At 41.9% G+C, this 23,316-nt stretch overlaps 2 protein-coding genes and 1 long non-coding RNA gene across 5 annotated transcripts in view; 1 reads left to right on the top strand and 2 right to left on the bottom strand.

The window, feature by feature from the left end:
• The window catches only part of MGLL (monoglyceride lipase), a 102,840-nt gene extending 98,274 nt beyond the window's left edge, over positions 1 to 4,566 (bottom strand). For 2 of the 3 annotated variants that reach the window (XM_008632234.2, XM_017732513.1), the window contains exon 1: positions 4,241 to 4,366. In XM_008632234.2, the coding sequence (XP_008630456.2) occupies positions 4,241 to 4,259 (19 nt within the window). In that variant the 5' untranslated portion in view covers positions 4,260 to 4,366. Of the gene's footprint in view, positions 1 to 4,240; positions 4,367 to 4,465 lie in introns of those variants that run through there. The other variant, XM_017732514.1, reaches the window with a different exon arrangement.
• The window catches only part of KBTBD12 (kelch repeat and BTB domain containing 12), a 33,159-nt gene extending 12,614 nt beyond the window's left edge, over positions 1 to 20,545 (top strand). Inside the window, exons 4-5 of the mRNA XM_008632232.2 lie at positions 4,479 to 4,676; positions 17,219 to 20,545. Of these exons, the coding sequence (XP_008630454.1) occupies positions 4,479 to 4,676; positions 17,219 to 17,388 (368 nt within the window). The 3' untranslated portion in view covers positions 17,389 to 20,545. The remainder of the gene's footprint in view (positions 1 to 4,478; positions 4,677 to 17,218) is intronic.
• A 321-nt stretch (positions 20,546 to 20,866) lies between these two features.
• Positions 20,867 to 23,316, bottom strand: part of LOC108446281 — an 8,564-nt gene continuing 6,114 nt past the window's right edge. The window contains exon 3 of the long non-coding RNA XR_001861431.1: positions 20,867 to 21,458. This is a non-coding gene — a long non-coding RNA (uncharacterized LOC108446281). The remainder of the gene's footprint in view (positions 21,459 to 23,316) is intronic.

The raw sequence follows: 23,316 nt of genomic DNA, 5'->3' as shown, positions 1-23,316 counted from the left end.
GCCGTCACTTACACATTCCAAGTGCTGGAAGGCTGTGCTGTTATTAGGGCTGATGTGGCTCTAAATTACATTTGCTCTTCTCAAATGAGCACGGGGTAAGGGAGAGGCAGCTGACCCCAGCCCAAGGTGGGTGCCTTGCTTTCAGCCAGCTACGAGCAGTGTGTGGGCAGAGCATGGCACAGAACCGTGCCTCACTGAAATGCTGAAGATGTGCTAATCACATCGCCTGCCCTGCCTTCTTGCATCAAAGGCTTGTCTTCTTTATCCTGACTTCTTAATAAAGATCATGTATTTTATTTATATATTTATTTTACTAATGGAGCTTCATGTTAAATTTAAAGTCCATTAGAACCACTGCTTATAGAGTCCCCTTGAAAATATGTTTGATTGCAGACTCATCCAAGTGTGACATGGAAAGCTCTCAAGCATTAATGGGCTGGGGAACACAAAGGTGGCTTCATTGGAATTTTTTAGTCCTTCAGAGGCATCTGAAATACCTCCTAGGGAAAGTGCATATTGTAAAAAGCCTAAAGTGTTGAAAGGATGTGTTCGTAAGGGAAGGGAAGACTGAGTTCTGGGACTAAATCCTCTGGTGTGATCAATGTGATAATGACAGAAGTGTTCAAATCTCCCAGTGAGAAATCCATCTTCCCTGCACAAAGGACACATAATTGGGCTTTGGGCAGAGAATTGAACTGGGTGGGGTTGAATTTACCTGCTCTTCATGGGTGTGGCTTAATGAGGGACCCTCCCCACACCATGGGCATGGAAATAGGCATTGCTGCCCTTGGCACACCTGCTGGGACTCCCAGGAGGCTGTGACTGCAGCAGGTGTGTTTTACTGACCCCATCTATAGTTCTGGGTGGCTTAGGGCACAATCACAAGCACACCACACGCTGCTGATGGATCACTTGGCACAAGAATATCCCTCAAATTACATAAACCCCTATGCCCTCTTTTCTGCATCCTGCCTTAGCTCCCTAAAAGTCTCCTCCACTTTATGCAGGGGCTCCTGTAGGAGCAGAACATGAGCTCAGTTCTTCTGCTGCTCTATCCAGAGAACCTGAGCTAAAGACAATCTTCATGGTCTTAACTTTAGTCCCCTACGTCTCCACTTGCATTCCTAATGGTTTCATAAATCTGAATGAAGAAGCCAGTGGGACAGGATGATCTGGATTTTTGAGTGATGGAGCAGACAGAGGCCAGAGTTGTCTGACACAGCAAGGGGTTTTTTCCTGCCAATTTGAAGTTTTGCCTGGTATATACACTGTGGATGATGAATAGCCTGGTTAATGTGAGATTCCTTCACTTGGTTGTAGATGTGAATTCATTTAAATTTGAGACTTTGTTGTTGTTGCTGATTTTTTTATTCGGTTCTTTGGAAAGAGTCTGGAGACATCCATTTCCATAGAGGAAGAAATACATTTTCTCACAGGAGTAACTACTCTCAACTACTGCATCTGGGAACACTGCAAAGCAGTGCTCAGAGAGTCTGATATCCTCAGTTCCTTTGTTTGTTACATTTCAGTGTTAGCATTGCTTTAGGAGAGGAGGTTGCAGTTCGTGATTTCTTGTTTTCCAGAATGCTCTTTTTCTAAGCTTGAAAATTAAGTTTTACTCCCCTCTGATTTTTTCCTTTTTCCTGTCTATTTGTTGAGAACTTATTTTTGTTCTTGTAAATTGAATATGAAATTGGATTTAGCTGGAATATCTGTGCAGGGCTTAAATAAAATAGAGATATTTTGTACCTTCAGGACTGTCTCTGATAAAGACAGGATTAAAGGAGGTTAAATATAAGTTGCTTAAACCACCCCATGAAGGTTTCATAAATGCTTGAAAACATGTAGTAGCTCTGACATTTTTGAAAAGATGCACCAATAGAAAAGCTACATTTCTAATAACTATACAGGAAAAATGTTTGGTGGTGGATCCCCTGGACTGGCAACTGAATGTCTTCACTAACAGGTAATGGTTGTGAGGTTTTTCTGCAAAAAGTCACTGACTGCTGTGTCAGTTTTGTACCTGATTATCTGTGTTCTTTCTGAAGTTACCTTGCCCCACAGTTACTCTATTTAGAAAATTACAATAAAAACACAGTAAGAAATAAACAACTATTACGCTTCTAGAAAAGTTCAGGGCCATTTTGTTCACCTCCCCTTCCCTGCTTGAAATAATAAGGCAATCAGCAAAGTTATTGGTTTCTGACACGCTGCATGCATTCCCTAACTGGTACCATTTATTCCTCTGATTGAACAAGGACCTTTTTCATTTTTCAGATGAAGACTTTTCTTTTGGGTGAGTGCATGTTCTTCAGTAACACCTGGGCTAATTTAAGAATATCTAGCTTGATAACCAGCAGCCATCTGTCTTTCGCACCACAAAGCTGTATTTTGAAAGGATCAGTTTAGTCAGTGGGGAGTTTTAATATTATTGATTCCCAGTTAAAACTGCCTTGAGAATCCCTCTCTGCGTTGCACTGCAGTCTGTGGACTGTACATAAACTGGTGGCAAATTGTCTTGCATGCTGTACTCTGTGAATCTGCCAATGGAAGCTGTACAATAAGAAACCCTATGGGATAAGCAATTAATTAAATAGCCTGATCAGTTAAAAAATGTTATTAGCTCTTAAAGCCTTTCTTGATAAATTTAGGGGTATATTGTCCTGTCCTAAGAGTGGCACCTCTTTAATGAGGCATTAAGGAGTAGTGGAAAAGACTGCATAGGAGAGGATAATGCTTCTGGCATAAAGAACAATACAATAAGTAAATGTCTGAATTCTGAAATACCCCAAGGAATAGCTCAGTGAGACTCCATCATGAGAAGGGCTCAGCAGGGTGATGCTTCCCTTTTTGGCATGGAAATGATTAGCAAAATTCCATGACCACAGTTAATCCCTACCCCAGCTATCTTAGGTGAATCAAGCCTCAGAGGAGGAGCCCATTAGAGCAAATTCTGCTTTAGTTGAGGGTGTTAAGGTAATACTGAACACATTTGGATGCCAGCCTGGTGTAAGCACACACTAAGGGGTATCTAGTACAAACTGCAAGGACCTTGCTGGTGGTCCTATTGAGGCAAGTCAAGATTTGCTGTGCTGGAAAGGGAGCTGAAAACCAAACTCAGTGAAGGTTTTCAAATTCAAATATTGAACGAAATAAAATGCTGTTAATTTCATCTGATGATAATGAAAACTGAATTTTATTCTAAATTTTCTGCTCTGATGGAGGTTTAACTGATTTTATCTTTGCCTGGCTCTAAAATACAGATCAGGAATACAGTGCTAGCAAACCTGGAGCATTGTGGTCCCCATTTATAGGTAGCTGCCTCTTGCAAACACTTTTGGAGAATGCACAAAAGACTTAAAAAATAACACTGTCCATTTTAAGAGGTAGATGAAAAATCATATGCAAGTAGAACTTGGAGCACTAGGGGCTCATTTCTCTGACAGACCAGCTTAACAGCACTAGGGGCAATATATTTTAAAAGCAGCTGAACCAGCACAGGTTGCACTTGCAGTCCTTTCCCTTTGCATATGCAAGGGCTTAATTACATGCTTACAACGCATTTTGGATTCACACAATTGAGCAGCCCTACACGTGTATCTGGAATGCCAGCCCTCATGTGGAAATGGCTTGCCTACTGCAGTCATTTTATGTTTAAAAGTGGTCACAAACACACACATGCACAAAAGAACGCCATCAGTGCTCATTACAGGGTATTGTGTCCATTGGCAGATGGAAAACCTGCGCGGGGACGTCAGCATATTAATTCCCGAGAACCAAAGGCTGTGCATTCAAAACGTGGATTTGATCACTGGAAGGGATTTGGAAAGGCAATGTTTGCACAGCACCCTCAGGGTACAGTGTTTCCAGTGTGCATGGGGATCCCAGGTGTATCTGCAGCCTGTCCCAGCAGATCTGCTTCAATCCTGCACACTGACTTCAAGCACCCTAATTAACCATTCAACAGTAGGGCTTGTTGCTAATCACTCAGCTGGCACTCCCATGTGTTGCATGAGTTTGTTCCTGGAAGTTCATTTGCCTTAAGAGATAGGTGTAATTTTTTTCTTTTATTGTAGAAAACTAACCAACAAATGCAAATGATTGTTGGTTAACATGTGTGAGGGTCAAATCCACCAACGGTATTTGAAAAATAGGTTTTGATCCACTGCAATTTGTCCAGCAAATAGAACAAATAATTACGACAATTTCTACTATATGGGAAGAAAACAAAACAAAATACCTTTGTGTTTTGAAGACATTCTGCTTGTCCTTCCTTTGATACGAGACTTCAGAAAGGATCTTGCTTTGGTGTCTGTGGATAACGTCCTGTAGCTTCTGTTTTGTGTTCTCTCACAAACTTCTGAAGCTGCAAAGAGGAAAGAGTGGGAGATGAGAAGATGCAAACAGAAAAAGCAGCCAGCAATGTATTTTTCAGCAGAGCATGAGACTGCTACATTTGACCTACGTATCTTTTGCAGGAGGAATTGGGTGCCTTGGTTATGACAGAGGACAGACACGGAAATGTCTTGATGCAGTGGAGATTTATAACCCTGATGGAGACTTTTGGAGGGATGGACCCCCTATGCCTTCTCCCCTCCTCTCCTTACGAACAAACTCTACCAGCGCAGGCTCTGTGGAAGGGAAGCTCTACCTCTGTGGAGGATTTCATGGAGCAGGTACTAAAATGAGTCCGACATTCCCTGTTATTTAAAATCCCTGTTATTAAAATTCCCTGTTAGTTAAAATCACTGGACACCGACTGACCCGATGAGTGATCAACCCTGTCAGGTGGCACTGGCATTCCCTGGAAACACAGACCTGATTCTGCTCTTTGGACTGCCAGCTCCTAATGTCAATATGAATCGTTTTCTGTTTGACCTTTGCTTTTTTTTCCTTAACAAAACATGAAACTTTAAGGATTTTTCTGATCTGTGCTAAACCTGTCCAAATCTAAAACCTCAGCAGAATTATTCTGGATTTACATTTAGAGTTACAGAAATCAGTAGCTTAGTGTTTTATGGACATAAGAGAACTTGGGCATATTTGTTGAAGAATAAGGCCCTGTCCATCAGTCCTTAGCCATGTTATCTCACTCTGCCTATTTACTTACATGCTTTTCGCAATCAGTGTTGAAAAGCTTGTGTACTTAATGAGTACCCCGGGTAGGGAACTGAGATACAAAGAGACTAAAGTTCCAGATCTGGTGATTTCAAATAATCCTAGCCCCATGGACACCTTTCTTCTTTTAAGTCTTCTTCCTTCCAATTTTGCTTAGCTCTGTCTAGATCTCCAGTGTATATAACCTATATTTTTTTCATTATAAATGCATGGGATTGCAAAACAAATACACTTAAAATGATTCTGCTACAGCTGCTATCCCAAATTCCTTTCTAGGAGAAAGCAATAGCACAGATAGCAACAGCAGTAACCTGCTGCTAATAAATGTCATGTCAGCCTCACTGTTGACCAGGAATGGTCACATATTATCACTGGGAGATATGTCCTTCTCATTACACTTTTACTTGTATAACAGTGTCTAAACTTAAAGCTGCTGTTATTTTAGAATGATGATTTTCATCAGCTAGTTCACAACTTGCCTTCTACCTTCACTTGCTACTGCTTGAGGAAGCTGCTTCTTGAAAACAATTGTTTGGCAGCTCTCTAGCAGGAAAGCTCTCATGTTGTCTCTGATGGAAGTTCTGTGATGTCAGACCAATTATGCTTATGACAAATCACTGTGTTTCCATAGCAAACCTGTGCCATCCTAGTTGTCTCTTTCTCAGCAATATTATAAAAGCCTAAAGTTAGTGGGTAAAAATTTCAAAAGGCTAATCTTGGGAAGTTGTTGAGTCACCATCCCTGGAGGGATGCAAAAGATGTGTGGATGTGGAACTTGGGTACACGGTTTAGAAGTGGGCTTGGCAGTGCTGGGTTAATGGTTGGACTGGATGATCTTAAAGGTCTTTTCCATCCAAAACAATTTGATGACTCTGTGATCATTAGCACTGACAAATGAAGCAATTTTGTTCAAGATGACTAACAGATTGAGATTTTCTGACTAGGGTAGCTTCAGAGCCATAAAAAACCCTTCTGGATAATACCACCACATTCTGTCACTGAGTCATGTATAAAGAGTGGTTGTTCTGGGAGAGGTTGAAAGTCCTCCTGTGGATTTCAAAAAGGCCATCTTTTGTATATTTGTATAATGCCAGCTCAATGGGGTCCTGATTCCTCCCTCTACCATTGCAATCTATATAATTATGTATAGAACTCCTCTGCACTAATAGTGTTATTTAGATTGGAAAACAAGAAATCAAAGTTAGAAAATGCCAGTTTTGCAGTTACCTGTGCAACCTGAATCCTGACCCCCTACGTATGCATTCTGTATACCAGTAGAGAAGTACTGTGTGGTTGTGTTGTTAGACATTGCTATGGTGTCTATTAACGAGGGAGCCAAAATAAGAGTGTCACTGTCAAACCAAATGTAACCACATATTTTGGGAGTTGAGAGGAACCTGTGCCTTAAAGTCAGGCTTCTTAATCTGTCTTTCAAGTTACTACAGGAAAAGGGCTTTCTAAACGGTCACAACAAGAACAGCTTCTAGCTACCTTCATCAAGACAAGGATGGGTGGAGGCCATAAGCTGAACCTGAAGAGGTCACCTAGCTGGCTTCTCTCCCTGGCCACACACTCTCTTCAGGCTGGAAAGGGCTCTTGCCTGATGTACTCTTTGGGGATGAAGGGTGGAGTGAGAGAGGGTTATTACTGTCACATGCGAGCTTGGAGAGGGCGACTTGACTCTGCACTTTCACAATTACAGCTGCTCAGCGGCTTCAAGGTACAGAACAGCATGTGCTGCTGCTGCTGCTTTGGTAGCAGATAGGGTTATTTTAGAATGTGTTTGTTTGGTTTTAGTCTTTTGGGCTTCTTGGCATGTCACTTTGGTTTTTGTGAGGGATGTGACTGAAAGAGGATATTCCAATTTTACAAAACATTGTAATTTAGTTTCAGCCAAGTGGAGTTCTTGGAACAAGCTGGAAGCACAGCTGTAGTCTTTGGGTTTTCTGCCTGCTGAAACGCCAAAGGGCTGCTGTGAACATTCAAGAATAAGCACAGCAGAGAAAAAAAAAAGAAAAGAAGCCAAAATCATTGCTGCAATGCAAAGTCTTAGCCTATGAGACTGAAACTAACCCTGTCTATAGTACAGATCTGTCCCAAATTCTTCAGCCTTCACTTTTGCTTTTTGCCTTTGCATTTGCTTAAACCCACTCTTGATCCAGCAGGAAGTTGACCTAGTAAAGACATTGTTGCATGTTATTTTTTTTACTGGTACGCGTCATGCTCTATATGCCTTCCTGCGCGCCTACAGACCTAAATGGATCATTAGAGCCCAGAGATGCTGCAGCCAAAGCTGAAAAGCAGCTGTTAACTGCTTAAAGGGCCCTAAATTTGGATGAAAGGATGAGTACTGCTCAGCTACCATCTTTTCTGAGTCCCATATGACAATTGAAGCTTTGTGATGCCAGGTTTCCCATTCCACATGTATTGCCTGTCACAAGTCCTTGTCTGCCTGAAGGCAGAACAAGTGCTGCAGCCCTATCTTCATCCCCAGGAGCAGAGGAATAAAAACTGCAGCTACTCCAGAGGGAAGTCAGCTTGGCCAGCTAACAGTAGCAATAGGAGCCCTTCTAAAAGATGAGTGAACTCCAAAGTGTGTTCAAGCTTCCTCTGAACCGCAAGGAATATTTTTCAGTGTTGAGGTAGGTTGGTAAAGCTTGTAAGGCTTCCCCTGTTGATGTTAGAAGTTTGTTCAAAGTGTGGCCACAGAAGAGGAAAGGGGATTAATTCAGCTGAATCTTAGACACTTCTCTGCAGTGCCTACACTAAGACCTCGGTAACCCCAGGCTCCCTGCAGCAGATGGAAAACCTCAGACACTTCAGAGGGAGATTCAGATGCCTGGTGCTTTATATCTGCTCTGAAAGAGCAGAAAGCAATTCAGAACCCTGAGGAGCTCTCCTGTCTCATAAAGCTTCATGTTTTAATCAGGATGTAAGGGACTCTAACTTGGCTTACCTAGGGCAAACACATCAGGAAGTTGGTGTCTATGGTTTGATGGTGCAAACACCTGAGAGACCTCTGTATTGCATCACCAGCTGATGAATGCTGCATGTTCCTACAGTCCTAAGTACCCAAAAAACCCACTTCTTGTTTTGAATCTGTTTCCTCCTTAGCAAGACTTGCAAAACTTCATCTGTTGGCCAGTAGTTTATACAAATTAGCTCATTTTCTACTAAAACTATAATTTTAGGCAGGCATTAATCTGCTTGTCTTAGCTCCAGCTCATGCAGCCTTGTGTCGTGAATGCTGTCATTTTCCAACACTGTTTTAGCATTCCTCAAGATAATCAGACATATTTTAAATGGGTTTTTTCCATTAGTTTAGAGTTCTGCACGGAGTGAAAACATTACCCCTAGTATGAATACTCAGCAGGGCTCAGTGTGCAACAGCCAGCCAGATTTCTGCTAAAATACTGCCACATCTCCTGCTGCAACTGCAGATTTTAAGCCAGCCTTTGCAGCCTGACTGTACAGTATTCTTGTTGACATGTTTTATTTCCTTTGCATTGAACTAAAGCCTGTCACTTGCACAGGCTGACAGCTACTGACATCAGCCTGTGCCCAGCAGAACCAGCCTCATTAGTGTGGCTCCCTGATGACGGGGGGAAGTAGTTCTTCAGGTATGCAGGATTACACCCTTTTAAAATGCCTGCCAGATCAGGTTTCCTTTCTTTTTGACTGCTTCTGAGCATTATAAACATGTTTTCTGGTGAAAGTAATGAAAGCAAGGGTATGTGCCTGTTTGCTGGGACCATGTCATCTGCTGTCACTGTCCCTTGTAGCCTGTGTCTGGGGGCTGGAGATTGTTGGTTTAGTTTCAGGCTACAGATGTTGGTCCAGCTTCCTGTTTCATAGATTTGAACTAAGAAATTGAAATCCAGAGTTGATTTTTTTTTTAAACTCGAAGCATCCTGGCTGTATCAGGAGGACCAGGGCCTGACTGTCCCCCCGTACTGGGCACTGATGATGCCACACCTCAAATCCTGGGTTCAGTTTTGGGCCCCTCACTACACAAAAGACACTGAGGTGCTGGAGTGTGTCCAGAGAAGGGCAACAGAGCTGGGGAAGGGGCTGGAGCACAAGTCTCCTTGGGAGTAGCTGGGGGTGTTTAGCCTGGAGAAAAGGAGGCTCAGGGGGGACCTTATGGTTCTACAACACCTGAAAGGAGATTGTAGCCAGGTGAGGGTTGGGCTCTTCTCCCAGGTAACAAGTAACAGGACAAGAGGAAACAGCCTTATGTTGGACCTGGGAAGGTTTAGATTGGATATTAAGGAAAATTTCTTCACCAAAAGCATTGTCAAACACTGGAACAGGTGGTCTAGGTCAGTGGTGGAATCACCATTCCTGGAAGTGCTTAAAAGCCACGTAGTTGGGGCACTGAGGAACATGGATTTAGTGGTAGCTCGGCAGTGCTGGGTTAATGGTTGGACTTGGTGATCCTAGAGGGATTTTCCAATGATTTTATGCTATTAATTAAAATGCCATCTTTGCTGTGATACTGTCACCCATGTGACATCAACTGATGTGCAAAGTACAGGTACCACCACCTCAATGCAAATTATGAAATATTTAACCAATCTGCTCTTAGCAGCACGTATCCCCTAAAAGGTCTTATAATTTCATCAAATAATGGGGCTTGATGTGGACTGTCTTTCTTTGAACTGGCAGTTTTGCCATCTCCCTCCTATGCAGCTTAGAGCAGAGGAGGTGAATATACTGCTTCCCTACCATGTATGTTGAAAATTTCTGTAATGTGTTTAGCCTCGTGTGGGACTAGAGCTGCTTAATCCAGTTTTGTTATTTACTTACTGATGTCAAGTAGAAATTAATTTTTTGCTTAAATAGTGTTACAGCCAGAGGAAGGGAAAAGGGAAGAAGTATCTATGAACTGAACATTCCAGAATATAAATTACTTTGTTTTTGCAACTGTTACCCAGGATAGGTGACAGTGATACAGGGTCCTATTACCTGTGTTAATTTTGATTGTTAAAAAAAAAACAAGAACAAAAACTTATCATGGTTTAATTTTCTAGTCTATTCTTCCTCATTTACATAAACTGCAATTCTTGCATTGGAATAGAAGCAGCTCTGCTTGCAGCAGTGCAGAACTGTGCAGTAATTACTGTATTCCGGCTGAGATAATGAGTTTTTATCTCCACACTGCCCGCTCCTAACAGTGGACTGGCTTAATAGTTATTTATTTTGACTAATCTCCCATAAAAGTTGTTCCCCTTAGTCTCCTCCATTACGTGATTTAGATGGAGAATCATTCTAGTGCTTGTTTTTTATTATAGTGGTTATGGAACATTACTGGAATTAAATATAGACATATTAAGGAGTCTGGCACAGTAAATACTGCACTTGTGAAGCTTGGGGGTTGAGAGATTGGAACAAAACCTGTTTCTCCAGCACCTTCCCATGTTCCCAGCTAAATAAAGCAGAGGTTCAAACCCCGGGCTGCTTATCTGCAGCACTGTTTGTTTCCCTCTGTTAAAATTTACTGGGCACAGATGAATAATTAAAGTTTTCCTGCCCACAGTTGCTGCCATTTGAATAAATATTCCCACCAATGGAAGGGGTTCAGGGCCTCTGCATTTTGCTCAACACAGGACTCTGCTCAGGGCTGCAGGCACTGCCATGGCTCTGCAGCCCTCGAGCTGTGTCCACCCCAAAAAATGCTGCTTGACCTTTCACCAAATTCTCCCTCAGCACCAGCATGAGCTGCTGGCACTGGGAGAGACCTCTGCAAATGCTGCCTGCCCAGGGAGGGCTGCCCCTCTACCCTGCTCATTAGCTGGGAATGTGCTGCTATAAACGAGGCCAAATCAGGTCAGGGGAATTGCTGGGCAACAGCACCTGCTCATTTCACATCTAAATTTGACCTACTCACTCTCTGGAAGCATGGTATTAGCAAGTCAGGCCTGCTTCTTACTAAGGCTCATTTATTGTTTATAAAGAGTTAATGAATGATTAATAGATATTTTAATGCATTTTAATTAATTGCTGAAGAGGTCAATAGGTCGTTTAGAAATGTGGCTTGTAGCCATGTATGACATCTTCTATTGTGTTCATAACTGCCTGTCATGCATACAGTCTAAACATGTTTTATATCCTCTATAAATAATGTATGAACCTATTGTAAGGCATTTAGAAACAGTATTTCAGGATGGGCTGAGCCCAGTAGTTCTCACTCTGATTTGCAGTTTTTACTCTATGTGTTCACATTGCATTGACTTGGAGAGCACTGAGCCTGCTGCCTCTGGAACCTGTGATCCTGCTATCACCTGCTTGTAACATTGTGCCTGAAGCAGGCCTTGGCCATGAAAAACAGGCAAAATCTGGAAAGATGTTAAAAGCTTAAGTAGCTGGATCAAGCCCAAGGCTAACAGTTAAAGCAACTGAATTAGAAGTTCCCTTCTGTAAACTAGCCCATTCTTCTACATTTTTTTTTTAGATTTAGTATACATTGATTTATAAGGGAATGGGGATCATGGAACCATGGTCCTGAAGAATTAAACAGCACATCAGGAGGAGAGAGGACCTGTCTATGAGAATGAGTATCTTACCTTACTCCATGCAGGTGCTCTGAAAACAGTAAGCTGCCACAGTGGTAAATTCAAGCCCCAACCTTCCTCCCAGCTTTGGCTGTGTCTGGTGGGATACACTGCCTTGGTACTTCACATCATGAAGGCTGGCCAGCATGTTAAACAGCCAAGCAAAGTTCCCTCTCCTGTGTATTCTCTGCCTGCTTCTGCCCATAGGCACAGATGATGGATGTCCCTGACCCCACAAGCTGCTGGCTGTGTCACGCCAGAGAGGCTGGTGGAGTTAGGGGGCAGCTCACACACACAAATGGGATTGAAGGCCACAGACTTGATGAACTTAATATTTTTCCTACTGCAAATGAGGAGCCAGGACATCTGGTGGTAATGATCTAAATGCACTTCTATCCCATTGCAACACAAACATGAATTCCCAGGTCACCTAACTCTGCCTCATGTAATTATGAAAGCAGCTATTAGTGGCAAGGAAGATAAGTAGCAGAGGCTAGTCCCATATGTTTGAAATCATTCTCTGGTACAGATAATGGCATGAAAAAATAGGTAAAAACCAGCAGTGGAGGCTGAACTGCTCCAAGGCAGCTCTGGGTGGCTGTTTCGTGTCAAGAACTGGGGAAAGAAGTGAAAGAAACAGCTGAGTAAATATTTCAAGGACTGTTGAATCAGCAAGCACCTTGTGATGTTTAAGTGTTTTTTTCCAGGGCAAGAGCAGAGCAGGCAGCAGTTTAACTGCCACAGGTTTGGTATCTTTTAATTTTTTAATATAAATTGATTTATGGCAAAAGAACACAGAGCTTATTAGGAACCTTCAGACTGGGAAGGAAAAGATGTTGTGTCAACCTGAGAACCAACATCAGGAGGAGCTCAGGCAGGTGGCCTGTGTGAAGATGTCTCAGGGCACAGAGCTCAAGGACAGATGTGACACTGAGACTTCCCCCAGCACACAAGGTGGCCCTGGTCTGGATAAAGTTGCTGAGGTGCTGCTGGCCATCTAACAGTGTGTCAGTGTAGCTCTGTCACTGCTAGAAGGCAGGTGAGCTTGTCCCAAAATCCTTTGGATATCTTTGCCCTGCACTGATGCAGAGGCATCATGACTTCTGACTTGGCACATGCTCTCACTGTCTCCACAACTCTGCCTCCTCATTCCTAGGCTGGAGCAAACATCCCAGCTGATGTCAATGGGCTTCTGGAAGAAACAATGAAATACCAACCCCATTTCAGCAAACCTGCCATAGATTTAACTCCAGTGAATGGAAATACAGAATGAATTGGTTTTTTTTTTTTTTAGTTTAATCCTCTGGACACTGAGCAGGCTACAGCAGAGTGAATTTATTTATCTTGGCTGAAAAACATAATAGCTGCATGGTTAATAGTCCTGGATGAACTATGGATTTTCTACCTCCTAAGCATATTGCTTAATTCTTCTACATCTGCCTCCCTTTAGCCCTCCCAACTCAAAACCTAATAATTGTACCTGAATTTTCAGTTACAAATGAGAAAGAAAGGTCAAAAAAAACCCCAAAAGTGATAATAAATATTATTGTCATATGGAAAGTTGTTCCTTTCTTCCCAGCCTCCAAATCAGAAATGGAATGTGGAAAAAAAAAAAAAAAAACAAACCAAAAAAAAACCAGAAAAGAAAACAGATGAAAAAGCAGATCAAATATTTATGTTGCCTGCAGTCATACTGGGGGTCTTTCCAAGAATCGTTCATCCTGATTTATGTTCAATCCTGATTCAAATGGCATGAGAAAACTTATGGCATAAAATGAAGTCTGGCCATATTTGTGGAGTGAATGATAAACCTTTCCAAGAAAAAACATGATTGTGTATACGGAGTACAGGCAATCCCTTACAGAAAATCAATATATTTTTTCTTTTTTTCTGCACATTCAAAAGAAAAAATAATTGTGGGAAAGTGTTTTGTTTGCAGACCAGAACACAAAAGATAATTTAAAGATTAGATTTATTTTGCTTTGACTACTGTATTTGCATATATAAAATACAGTTTTAACACTTACAAATTAAACATTTTCAGGTATAACTTGAGTCTTGTCACTGGGAAGAGATGGATTTGTAGGCTCAGTGTTAGCCCTCAGTCTGCACTTGTACATCAAAAAGGCATAACTGTACCAAAAGAGTTCTGCCTCTTTTCAACATACCACAGTTTCTGCTGGGGATAAAGTTATGCTGGGATTAATGATCCCTATGCTGGTTTAGCCTCTTTCTTTCCTGAGTATGAATAAATCACTGTTTTACTGCTAGAAAAGGATCTGCATCAGGGTTAGATTTGTACAATCGGAATAATTCTAATATAAAGTGGTTTAAATCCTGTGCAGAAAAACACAGTGTAAGAAAGTTTCTTAAAACTTCTCATGGTTAAACAAGAATGTGCAGAAAAACACTGCCTCATTTTGTAGAAATAAAATGAATTAAATCCTTTCATTAGGTAAGGTGGTTGTCTGGTGAGGCAGAATAATGCTATGAGGACAGAGAGTTGTGTGGGGTGGCTTTTTAAGAAGGTAGCCTCTGTAATACAGCCAATTTCTTCTTGTAGGTGTCACACGGTTCTCTTGTAAGCAAAATTGGCTGCTAAGATATAGCCTTAAAAAAAGTAAGTTGCAATTAAATAAGGCAAATCAGTGAGGTAGAATCGGGTATTATTTGCACCTTCAAGCAGTTTATTTGGATTAAAGCCCAAATCCAGCATTACAGCCTGGAATCAAAGGTGCTCTTCTCTTTGAAAAGCACCACCTTTTCTGTCGTTCTTACCAAGAAAAATTAAGAGAAAAAAGTAAATTAAAAAAATAAGGCTTGAGAACTGAAGTTTTTCAATTCATTTCTTTTAAATAGAAAAGGTGTAATGTTTTTTCTGAAGTATGACTATTTTGAGCAGTGCTTCGCCTCACATGAACTTTCTCATCTAAAGGGTGCTGTTTCCTTTCCTTTAAACAAGATAAGATTAGAGAAATGATTGCTTCCCTTATTTAAAAAACATACTCTTTTTATCTCCCAAGGGTTAAGAGTTAACTAACACTCCATGTGCTGGAAAGCAGAATTTCTAGAGTGGAACAAAACCAGTTAGAATATCCCACAGAAAAGGGAAACAAGGGACCCCAAAGGTTGGGAGTCACCAGGGTCAGGAAAAAACACAGCAAGGCTTGTAAGGAAGGGTTGCTGAATCTGCCTTTGATGATTTAATTATGAATTTCTTTTTCTGAAGTGTTGCAATCACTCTCAGAATGTCTTGGTTCCAGCATTTGATTATTTTTCCTCTGATTGTCTCATTTTTGTCATCATCCATGCCAAAGAAAATCCAGGCATAAAAATTTATTGCATAAAAGAGATGATCTAATAAAAAAATACAGAGACAGGAGCCTCCTGTGTCACAGCTTTGGTCTGTTTGTGTCTCTGTATTTGCCTCAGGAAAAAGCTCTTCACTCTTGCAGGGTCATACAGGAGTTTGCTGGTACTGGCACACATTGTTTGCTGTTTATCAGTCATGTCTTCTCTCTTCACATGTAAATGGCTTTTTTAGCAGTTTGCTGTCTTTATCTTGAATGGGTTGTTATTGTGTTGTTATTCTCCCATAAAATCCAGGTTCAATAGGCAAACCATCATAACTTGTTTCACAGAAAGGAATGGAACAAAGACTATTCAGCAGAGACTATATCCTGAAATCTTACTCAAAGCTCCTGGAGAGTAAGCTTGTGGAGATCTATGAGAGTCCCAGAGGTCTGGCTTTGGACCAAAAAAAAATTATATCACATTTATGTGTAACACAACAGGAGGGAAAAATGAGAATGGGCTCTGGATGCTGGGGTAGAAATGCTGTGCTGCCCTCCTTTATCAGATGAAAAAGGACAGAGATGGTGAGTGGTTGGTGAGTGGGTTCCTTAGATAAGCACGACAAAAATGTGCAGAAATGTCCACAAAACTTGTGCAACATCCACAAATCTTGTGCATGTTCAGGACCTGCAGAATACAGAACTGTCCTGTATCTACTCAGCAAGGAAAGCAGTCCTGGGAGAAGAAGTCTTGTTTCCATCTGACCTCCCCGCATCCCAAAGCTCCTCCTTGCAAAGGAGCCTTAGGGGTATTTTAAATCCCACCACACAACATTATTGTAACATCAATACCAATTTTGCATGGAATCTAAACGATGACAGGGAGTCTTCAGGGTACTAAACCCCCAGGGTTGCTGTCCCCTGGAGAAATACGTGGTCTGTTTCCAACATGAGAAGCAATCTGTGTCTCTGGATGCTCTTCTGCTTTTCATGCTTTTGCCCTTCTTCAATCAATGTCAGTTACACATAAGGGCAGTGCCCAAACCATGAGGTGCAACTGATAGATGTGAGAAAGGGCTGTTGCTGGTGGTTTGTTTGTTTAAAAAAACTTCCCAAAAGGGATAGCTGAATGGGAATCTCAGTCTGGAGCCTGTAAATTTTATCCTGTCACCAGTTTCTTAAGACTCAGTCAAACAGCTTTGAGTATTCAATGTTTCTTGATATGATGGTTCTTATCCTGGTACCTGTCTGCTCTTGGAAGTCTGAGACCCTGCTTTTAATACATCTGTCCTGAGGCTCATCTGACAGCAAAGCACGTGCATGTCCTCAGCTCAAAGTAAAGAAAGTTTAGGCTAAGGTTACTTACTGTGAGAAAGCAACTTTAAGATGAAAATTGAGCAGAAATGAAAGATGGTTTTATTTTTAGGAAAGAACTTGGCTTTGAGTAATAACTGTTGCAGAGTTCAGGACTGTTGTTAGCAAAGAAAGGGTTTGTGGTCTTGTTTAATATAGCACTGCTGGTTCTCTGCTTCATGGCGATTCTTTCATTTTTAGTTTGTCCCTGTAAAAAGTTTCTTGTCTGGAGATTGGCTGTGATTTAATGGCATTCTTCTAACCTGCTCATCCATGACCAATTCCTCAGCATTTCAGAGCATCTAAAGTGCATTTAGAGCCCTGGAGGGTTTTTTCTGTCTTTATTTGTGAGGGGCCAACTCAGTTTTGTTATGCCTCAACAATGGTTGTCAGAGGCATGTGGAGGAGGGGTACACATGTGCCATGTGCAGGAGGCAACTAGAAGAAGCCAGGATGTCCAGACTGTGCACCCAAGAAAAGCCATAGTACTTGAGTGCCTTCAGCAGCCTGAGAACTGCATCTTGGTCAGGGCAAAGAAAAGAACCCACTGCATGCAGGCATGCTTGTGAACAAGAGGCAATACTCTGTCTCTAAAAGATGAGCATCTGACAACTGATTGCAGGATAAAATGCCACCTGCATACTTGTACCAAGATGGAATACTTGATGCTTTTGTCCCTGGAACCCAGAGCGTGAGGACTGAATGCACTGTGGAGACTTCCATCTGCACTATTTCATTTGCTGTATGTTGGTAGCTCGTGCTCTTTGCACAGTGTTAGCACCACAGAAATTACCTTTTTATTGCCCTCTTTCAGAAAGGTCATAATAACAACTGCCCAAACCTCTCTGATCCTGTTTGACTTGCCCCCTGATCCCTGCTGTTGTTGCCTCTGTTTTTCAGCTCGTCATGAAGTTATCACCAAAGAGATCCTTGAGCTGGATACGTGGGAGAACCAGTGGAACGTGGTGGCCACCAATGTCCTCATGCACGACAGTTACGATGTTTGCCTTGTGGCTCGGCTGAACCCGCGGGATCTTATCCCTCCTCCCCCAGATTTAGTGGACCAATAGAAGTTCAGTGACCCTCAGTGCTTCCAGATTCTGCAGAAACTGAAGAATTTGGGGAGACAAATGCTGCATTGGCTCTGGATCACAGCAGAGTCCCACAGAGAGGAAATGGCAACACGCGCTTAAGGACAGAATTGCCTTTGAGCTGTGCTTCTCCGACGATGCTTAATTTGCTAGTACTGGTGCTCTGGACTTCTGTGGTTGAAAGCCAAGGTTGTCCAGCCTTTGTGTGTGGCTCTTCGTCTTCAATCTGGCTGTGCAAGCTCCAGTGTTGGGTGCAGCCTGGGCTGCTGGGACCCTTTGCCTCACAGGCGAAGTGGCAGCCCAGGGCTCAGTTCACAGCAGACATATGACAGAAAGCTCTAGCCAGGGAAATCCCTCCTCTGCCGTTCATCCCACTTGGATCTACTAAGCTACCCAGGAAGCTAAGAAATAGATGAACTCAGCTGATGAAAACAAGTGCCAGACTGTAATTGACTGATGCAAAGGGAAAACACAGAAAAGCCTTTGTGTGAAACAAAATCCCATTAGCCAAGGTCCATTAGCCAAGAACACCAGCTCCTGCAAACGTTATCTAAAGCACAGACAGGACAGTCAAGACATCCTGTCTTTGCTAATAGATGGAACCTGTGCTAGCAGAAAACTAATCCTTTGGCAGCAAGTCACAGATGAGTCTTTCAGCAGGGTCAGTAGGCAATCTCTACCAAAGACCAGAAGAATCTTAAATTTTCACATAGATCCTATTTCTTACAAGGTCTGGTGTGACCAGGACCTTAGAGCTCAATTAATAAACTTCCTTTGAGAGATGAAGAAGGGGGTGCAAACTAACAGTAATAAATGAGAGCAGTATTTGCATATCAGCATTGCAGCTACAGGGAAAGGAGAGATGTGCTAAACAATAAAGGTTTATATAATAGGAATAGCTTTAAAGAAGTAGCATAAGGCAAATTCTCTACCAACAAAATTGGTTATAATCACAGGGAAGAGGAACAATTCAAACAGTGCTTCTGTTTGAAGGCAGTGTTAGCCTTTGTAGGGCTTGAAGACAATAGGTTAAAATGAAAATTGTTACCAGAACTGCTATCCCGTTTGAATTACCAATAACTATTCATCAGTTCTCTGGTGCCTACCTTGCAGTGTATCTGTCACTGCCTGGGCAGTACGGACAAGAGAACTGGAAATCTCAGTTGTGCTCTTGGGCCACAGTTGTAAATGACAGCATGCTGCAATGCAGACTGAATGTCAGAGGCAAACGTAAGAGTAAACTATGATATTGTATGAGAATGATCATTGTCAGCAAGAAGTGGCTTTTGATCACTACAAAAGCAGCAACAAAAGTGGAACAAAAAATGGCAAAGAAATGAGGGAGTCCATCAGGTAGTTTACCCATAGTTACTTCCAGGGTTTATATTTTAGAGCATCTTGATTTTCTCTTTCAATCATGTTTTACGCTGCAAGAATGTCAGCTTTTTTTGTTGCTTTTTTGACTGCAGTGTTTATGGCAGAGAGGGATGGAGAGGATGATCCAAAAGCCCTTTCTCAATTCTGACTTTTGTTATTCATGAATTATTCTATAAATGTCCAGAGGGAATATTAAGCTGTCATGTAAAAACTGTTAGCAGGAAGATCAGTAAGTTTTCCTGATAACTCCAGTAGGACACTGAGGAATGCTCAGACAATAAAGGAGTTGAGGGGAAAAAAATTGAGGAAAACATGTAGAAAAGAAGAAAATCCATGAGCCTTACAGCTAATTGCTTGTCTTCCTTTGTGTTTCCCAAGCAGAATGTGTGTCACAGCCTAAACATGTACTCTTGTGTTTGTATCATTTCTGTATTATTCAGCCATCCTTTTTTCTTTCCGTTGCTCATATGTAGGTCATCGTCTGCCTAGAACAGAGTTGTGACAACCATGAACTTCAGTGGTACAAATCAGTGACCAGTTCCTAAAATCTCAACCCCTCTGGTAACCAAGCACAGTTGTAGGTGTAAGATCACGGAGGCAAACTCTGCTTTAATAAGTTTTTAAACAAAGTCAGCAGAAAGTTCTTCCAATCAATAATCATCCAATACTGGAAATCCTTCAACTTTTGTTGTTACTGCAAAATAAAGGTATTTTTTTTCTATCTTCTCTACATGGCTCTTAAGGCAGCTGGAAGCAATGCTCTTGAGTATCCATTATGGGTTTCCTTGTGAAATTCCAAATTCTGCAACTGTATCTACTGATTTTGTTTTTTCATCTTTTTTTTCTTTTTTTTCTTTTTTTTAAAGGAAGAATGTTTTAAAGGGTTTTTTTGGTCTTTGGTCTCTCCTCTGTGGTCTATTCCTTATGGTTCTTGTGGTTTAAAGCCTGGGCTAATCTAATGGATTTCACTCTCTGAAAGACAAGTCTATTTGGAATATTTCAAGGGAAGAAGGGAGATACTTGCAATCTTTCATTAGTCATATTTGACCATGTATGTGAAACTCAGCTGACACTCTTCTATTAAACTTTTATTCCAGTAGTGAGCTGGCAGTTTCTTTTGCACTTTGCTTTTTAGACTGATATTTAATGAGCTGGATGGAAGGAAAGTATATACTCTGAGAAGGTCTGTCTTGGTAACTGAGGAGAGTAATGACATATATTTTATATATTGGCCTTGCAATCAGCGAGCTTGAGTTGCACTGGGCAGTTAACAGAGTTTTTTTCATGCAGCATGGCCAAGTGACCTTCTGCCACCTGCACTGAGCATCACCTTTCCTGCTGCCCACGGGGTCTGACTGCCAGTGGGGACCCTCACGTGTCTGTCTCTCTTTCTGCCCAACTCAGAATGTCTAGCACTATTTATCAAGCAGGGGAATGGGGTTTTTTTCTGGATTAAATATCTAGAATGGGGCCACTAACTTCTTAATTTTATGTGGGCCCCATTCAGTTCCTGGGTTGCCCTTGGGATGACTATGATTTCCAAACCACTATTTGAAAGTGTAGCTTGTCTGAAGGCAGAAGCAGAAACCATGCTTATTGAGAGGTATAGAACTCAGCCAAAATCCTTCTGAGAGTATAAGAATCTGCAGGTCTGCTATGTCCATGGGTAATTTCACATTGCTGTGAAAGTCATTAAGAGTCTTGATTTCTTCTATGACAAAACCTGATGCAAAAATAAAAATGAAATAATTACAGAGTATGCATTCTCCAACCTTAACCAAGTGTGGGTTTCACTGAAATAATATTTTACTGCAGCCTCTTTCCATCTGAGCAGCAGGTAGCTGAGTGTTTCACCAAGGCTGGATTTATATCATCCATAACTCTAAAATGTAAGCAGTGCTGGAAGCTACCGACTGTTTAAATGAGTGGGGCGTTATGAAGAAAAAGCATATACTACAGTTTCACTTGAAGTGCTGAAGTACTTCATCAGTTCCCATACATGAAGAAAAATGTTGGAATGGTAGCTGGTCACGTGGCACACAGGGAATAAAGAAAAAAGAAATACAATGCTACAAAAAGCTAATTGAAGCTCTCCATTTTTATCCCCAGCGAATGTTTTATTTTGAAATTGCCCAGAGATAACTGATTTCATAAGGATCCCTGCAGATTTCTCATGTCTGTTTTCATACATGTGCTCACACAGGAAACCATCAGGCATCTGACTACTTATCCTCACACAGCACTGCTGGGGTTGGTTGCCTGTGCCTCAGTCCCTGCCCACAGCAGGCAAACACACACACGCATTTTGCATGTGTGCAATATTGAAATTTATGGGGCAGCATCTGTACTGTGTTCCAGCAGACACACATTGCCACTCAGAAAGCCTTGATTTGCCAAAAGAAAATTCCTTGGTACACGCAGAGCTGTCACCTCTTCTACCAGCACTCCCAAATATGCTCCAGGGAAGAGGCTGAGGGAGCATCAATACAAGAGGCCAATAACGGAGATGGGAAGTGTTCCCAGGGTGTTACAACACGTGGTGGAGCCAGGGTGGGATGAATGATCCTCCCTATCTCCCCCTGGGGATGGTTCAGAAGAAAAAGGATTTTGCCCTGGATCCTGATCCTGTATTTTTTCCTCTACATGAGATGTGCGCTGAGATCCAGGATCATCTGCCAAACAATGAAAATAAAAAGCTAGAATAATTTTTTTAAATGTTAAGATATATTCATAAAGATCTAATCTTTGCTTTTTTTCTGCTGATTTGGAAGATAACAACCTTCTTTCAATAAGCTGTTTACCTAGTGATTGCTGTCTTCGCTACGAGGGTGCTCCCTTTCACTGGCTGCTCTCTTAATGGATTATGTAGCTCCTCTGAAAATAAGTTTCATGAATCACAATGCTTTGGATCACCTGGTCAGAAATTCAGTTCTCATTTGCAAATGTCTGTAGCTCTCCCCACAGCTTTTCAAGTGGACTCTAGCCCCAGCTTCAAAGAAAAGCTATTTCACCCCCAGTTGTGCTCAGCTGGAGCTAGTACATTTGCAATTTACTATCATTTGACGTGTAGAGGTTGAAAGCAAAGGAAATATTTGGAAATGGCAAAAATATACATAGAAAGTAGGCGGAAGTACACTTTCCTTCTCTCTTGGTGAATGTCTCAGTGTGTACTGCCCTGCCTGGTGTTTGATGGAGTGATTCACTAATCCCCCCTGGCTGCACCCACGGCACAGGCCAGGCTGGGGCTGCATGTTTGTATTGCTGGAGCAGAGAGACCCAGCATGGTGTGGAGCTGTGGCTCCTGACAGGCTGCCCTGCCCTGCCCTGCCTAAGGAATTACCTTCAAACCTTATCTTTAAGTGTTCCACAATGTCCACAAAGTGTATGTGTTTTATATACATATGTATAACATTATTTTTAGAAGTTCTTTACTGACAGCAGTAAGATCCTTTTTATAAAACATACCTGGCAACTCTGTCTTCTGCCTAGCTCATCAAAGTACTTAGAAAAGAAAGTGTTGGTCTTTAAATAATTGTAACTATTCTGGGCTTCAAGTCAAAAAGAACCTTAAATGCCTTGCTGAGCTAAGGAACAAATGGAGAAATCTTTTAGTACTCCCCTGTGTCTTATTCCTTCTCCAATTTTTTGCTGTCTGTAGCGCTCTCCTCAGAAGCTCAGTGTTTTCTCAAAACCTTTGTGCAAGTCTCTTCTGTTTCTCTTCCCCTAATCCCATTTCTTCCTCGGCCCATTTATCTGACCAGCCCTTAAACTCCTTTATTTCTCCTTCAGTTCCCCAGAAGTTGGGAACAGCCACTTGGGGTGTTCACCAGTTCCTGACCTTACAGAAGCCTATCACTCCAGCCTCAAACCAGCTTTGAAGGACAAAAGGAAGATCACACCAGCTCCCTGGATTTGAGGACACTCATTTTCAGGCAGGTTCTAGTGATGCCGTGAAGATTTTTTGCCTTTTCTTTTATACCCCTGTTATACCTTTTTTACAACTTCTGTATTCTTAGTGCTTTTTGCCTACATTCTTGGACTTGTTTGTCAGGCTGAGAGACTAAACATTTTAGAAGCTTCGTAGCTAGGGATCAGTGTGCCCCAGACCCCAAGGTCCTCTCCAGAACACATTCTGTAAACCAAGATAGAACCATCCAGGGGAAGGTTCCTTGGGGAGGGGGGCTCACTTGAGCCTCTCATTGGGGAATCTTTGATAGATATGCTAATTAGTAAAACCTATAATGTTATACCAGATCTTTGGGGATATACTTGGGGGGTGCATTTAGATGCATATGACCTGGACGTGTGCACCTAAGGATCCTTGAAATAAATACCAAGGTAAAATCCCTTTTCCCCTTCTAACCGTGTTTGACTCTTGATTTTAAGACCAGGAAAAGGCATCACTAGCCCCAGCCCAAATTCTGCTGTTCATTCTCATACCAGATGAGACATGCCTGCTCTGCAATGCTACAAGTGCTGTGGCTACGACCAGGGCTGGGAGGTGACCTGCATCCACCCAGCCCTGCCCAC

The sequence above is a fragment of the Corvus brachyrhynchos genome, unplaced genomic scaffold (assembly GCF_000691975.1).
Source record: "Corvus brachyrhynchos isolate BGI_N302 unplaced genomic scaffold, ASM69197v1 scaffold4, whole genome shotgun sequence".
In the NCBI taxonomy this organism is placed as follows: Eukaryota; Metazoa; Chordata; class Aves; order Passeriformes; family Corvidae; genus Corvus; species Corvus brachyrhynchos.
Note: the sequence above shows the minus strand (reverse complement) of the source record. Positions and strands in the feature narration are given on the sequence as shown.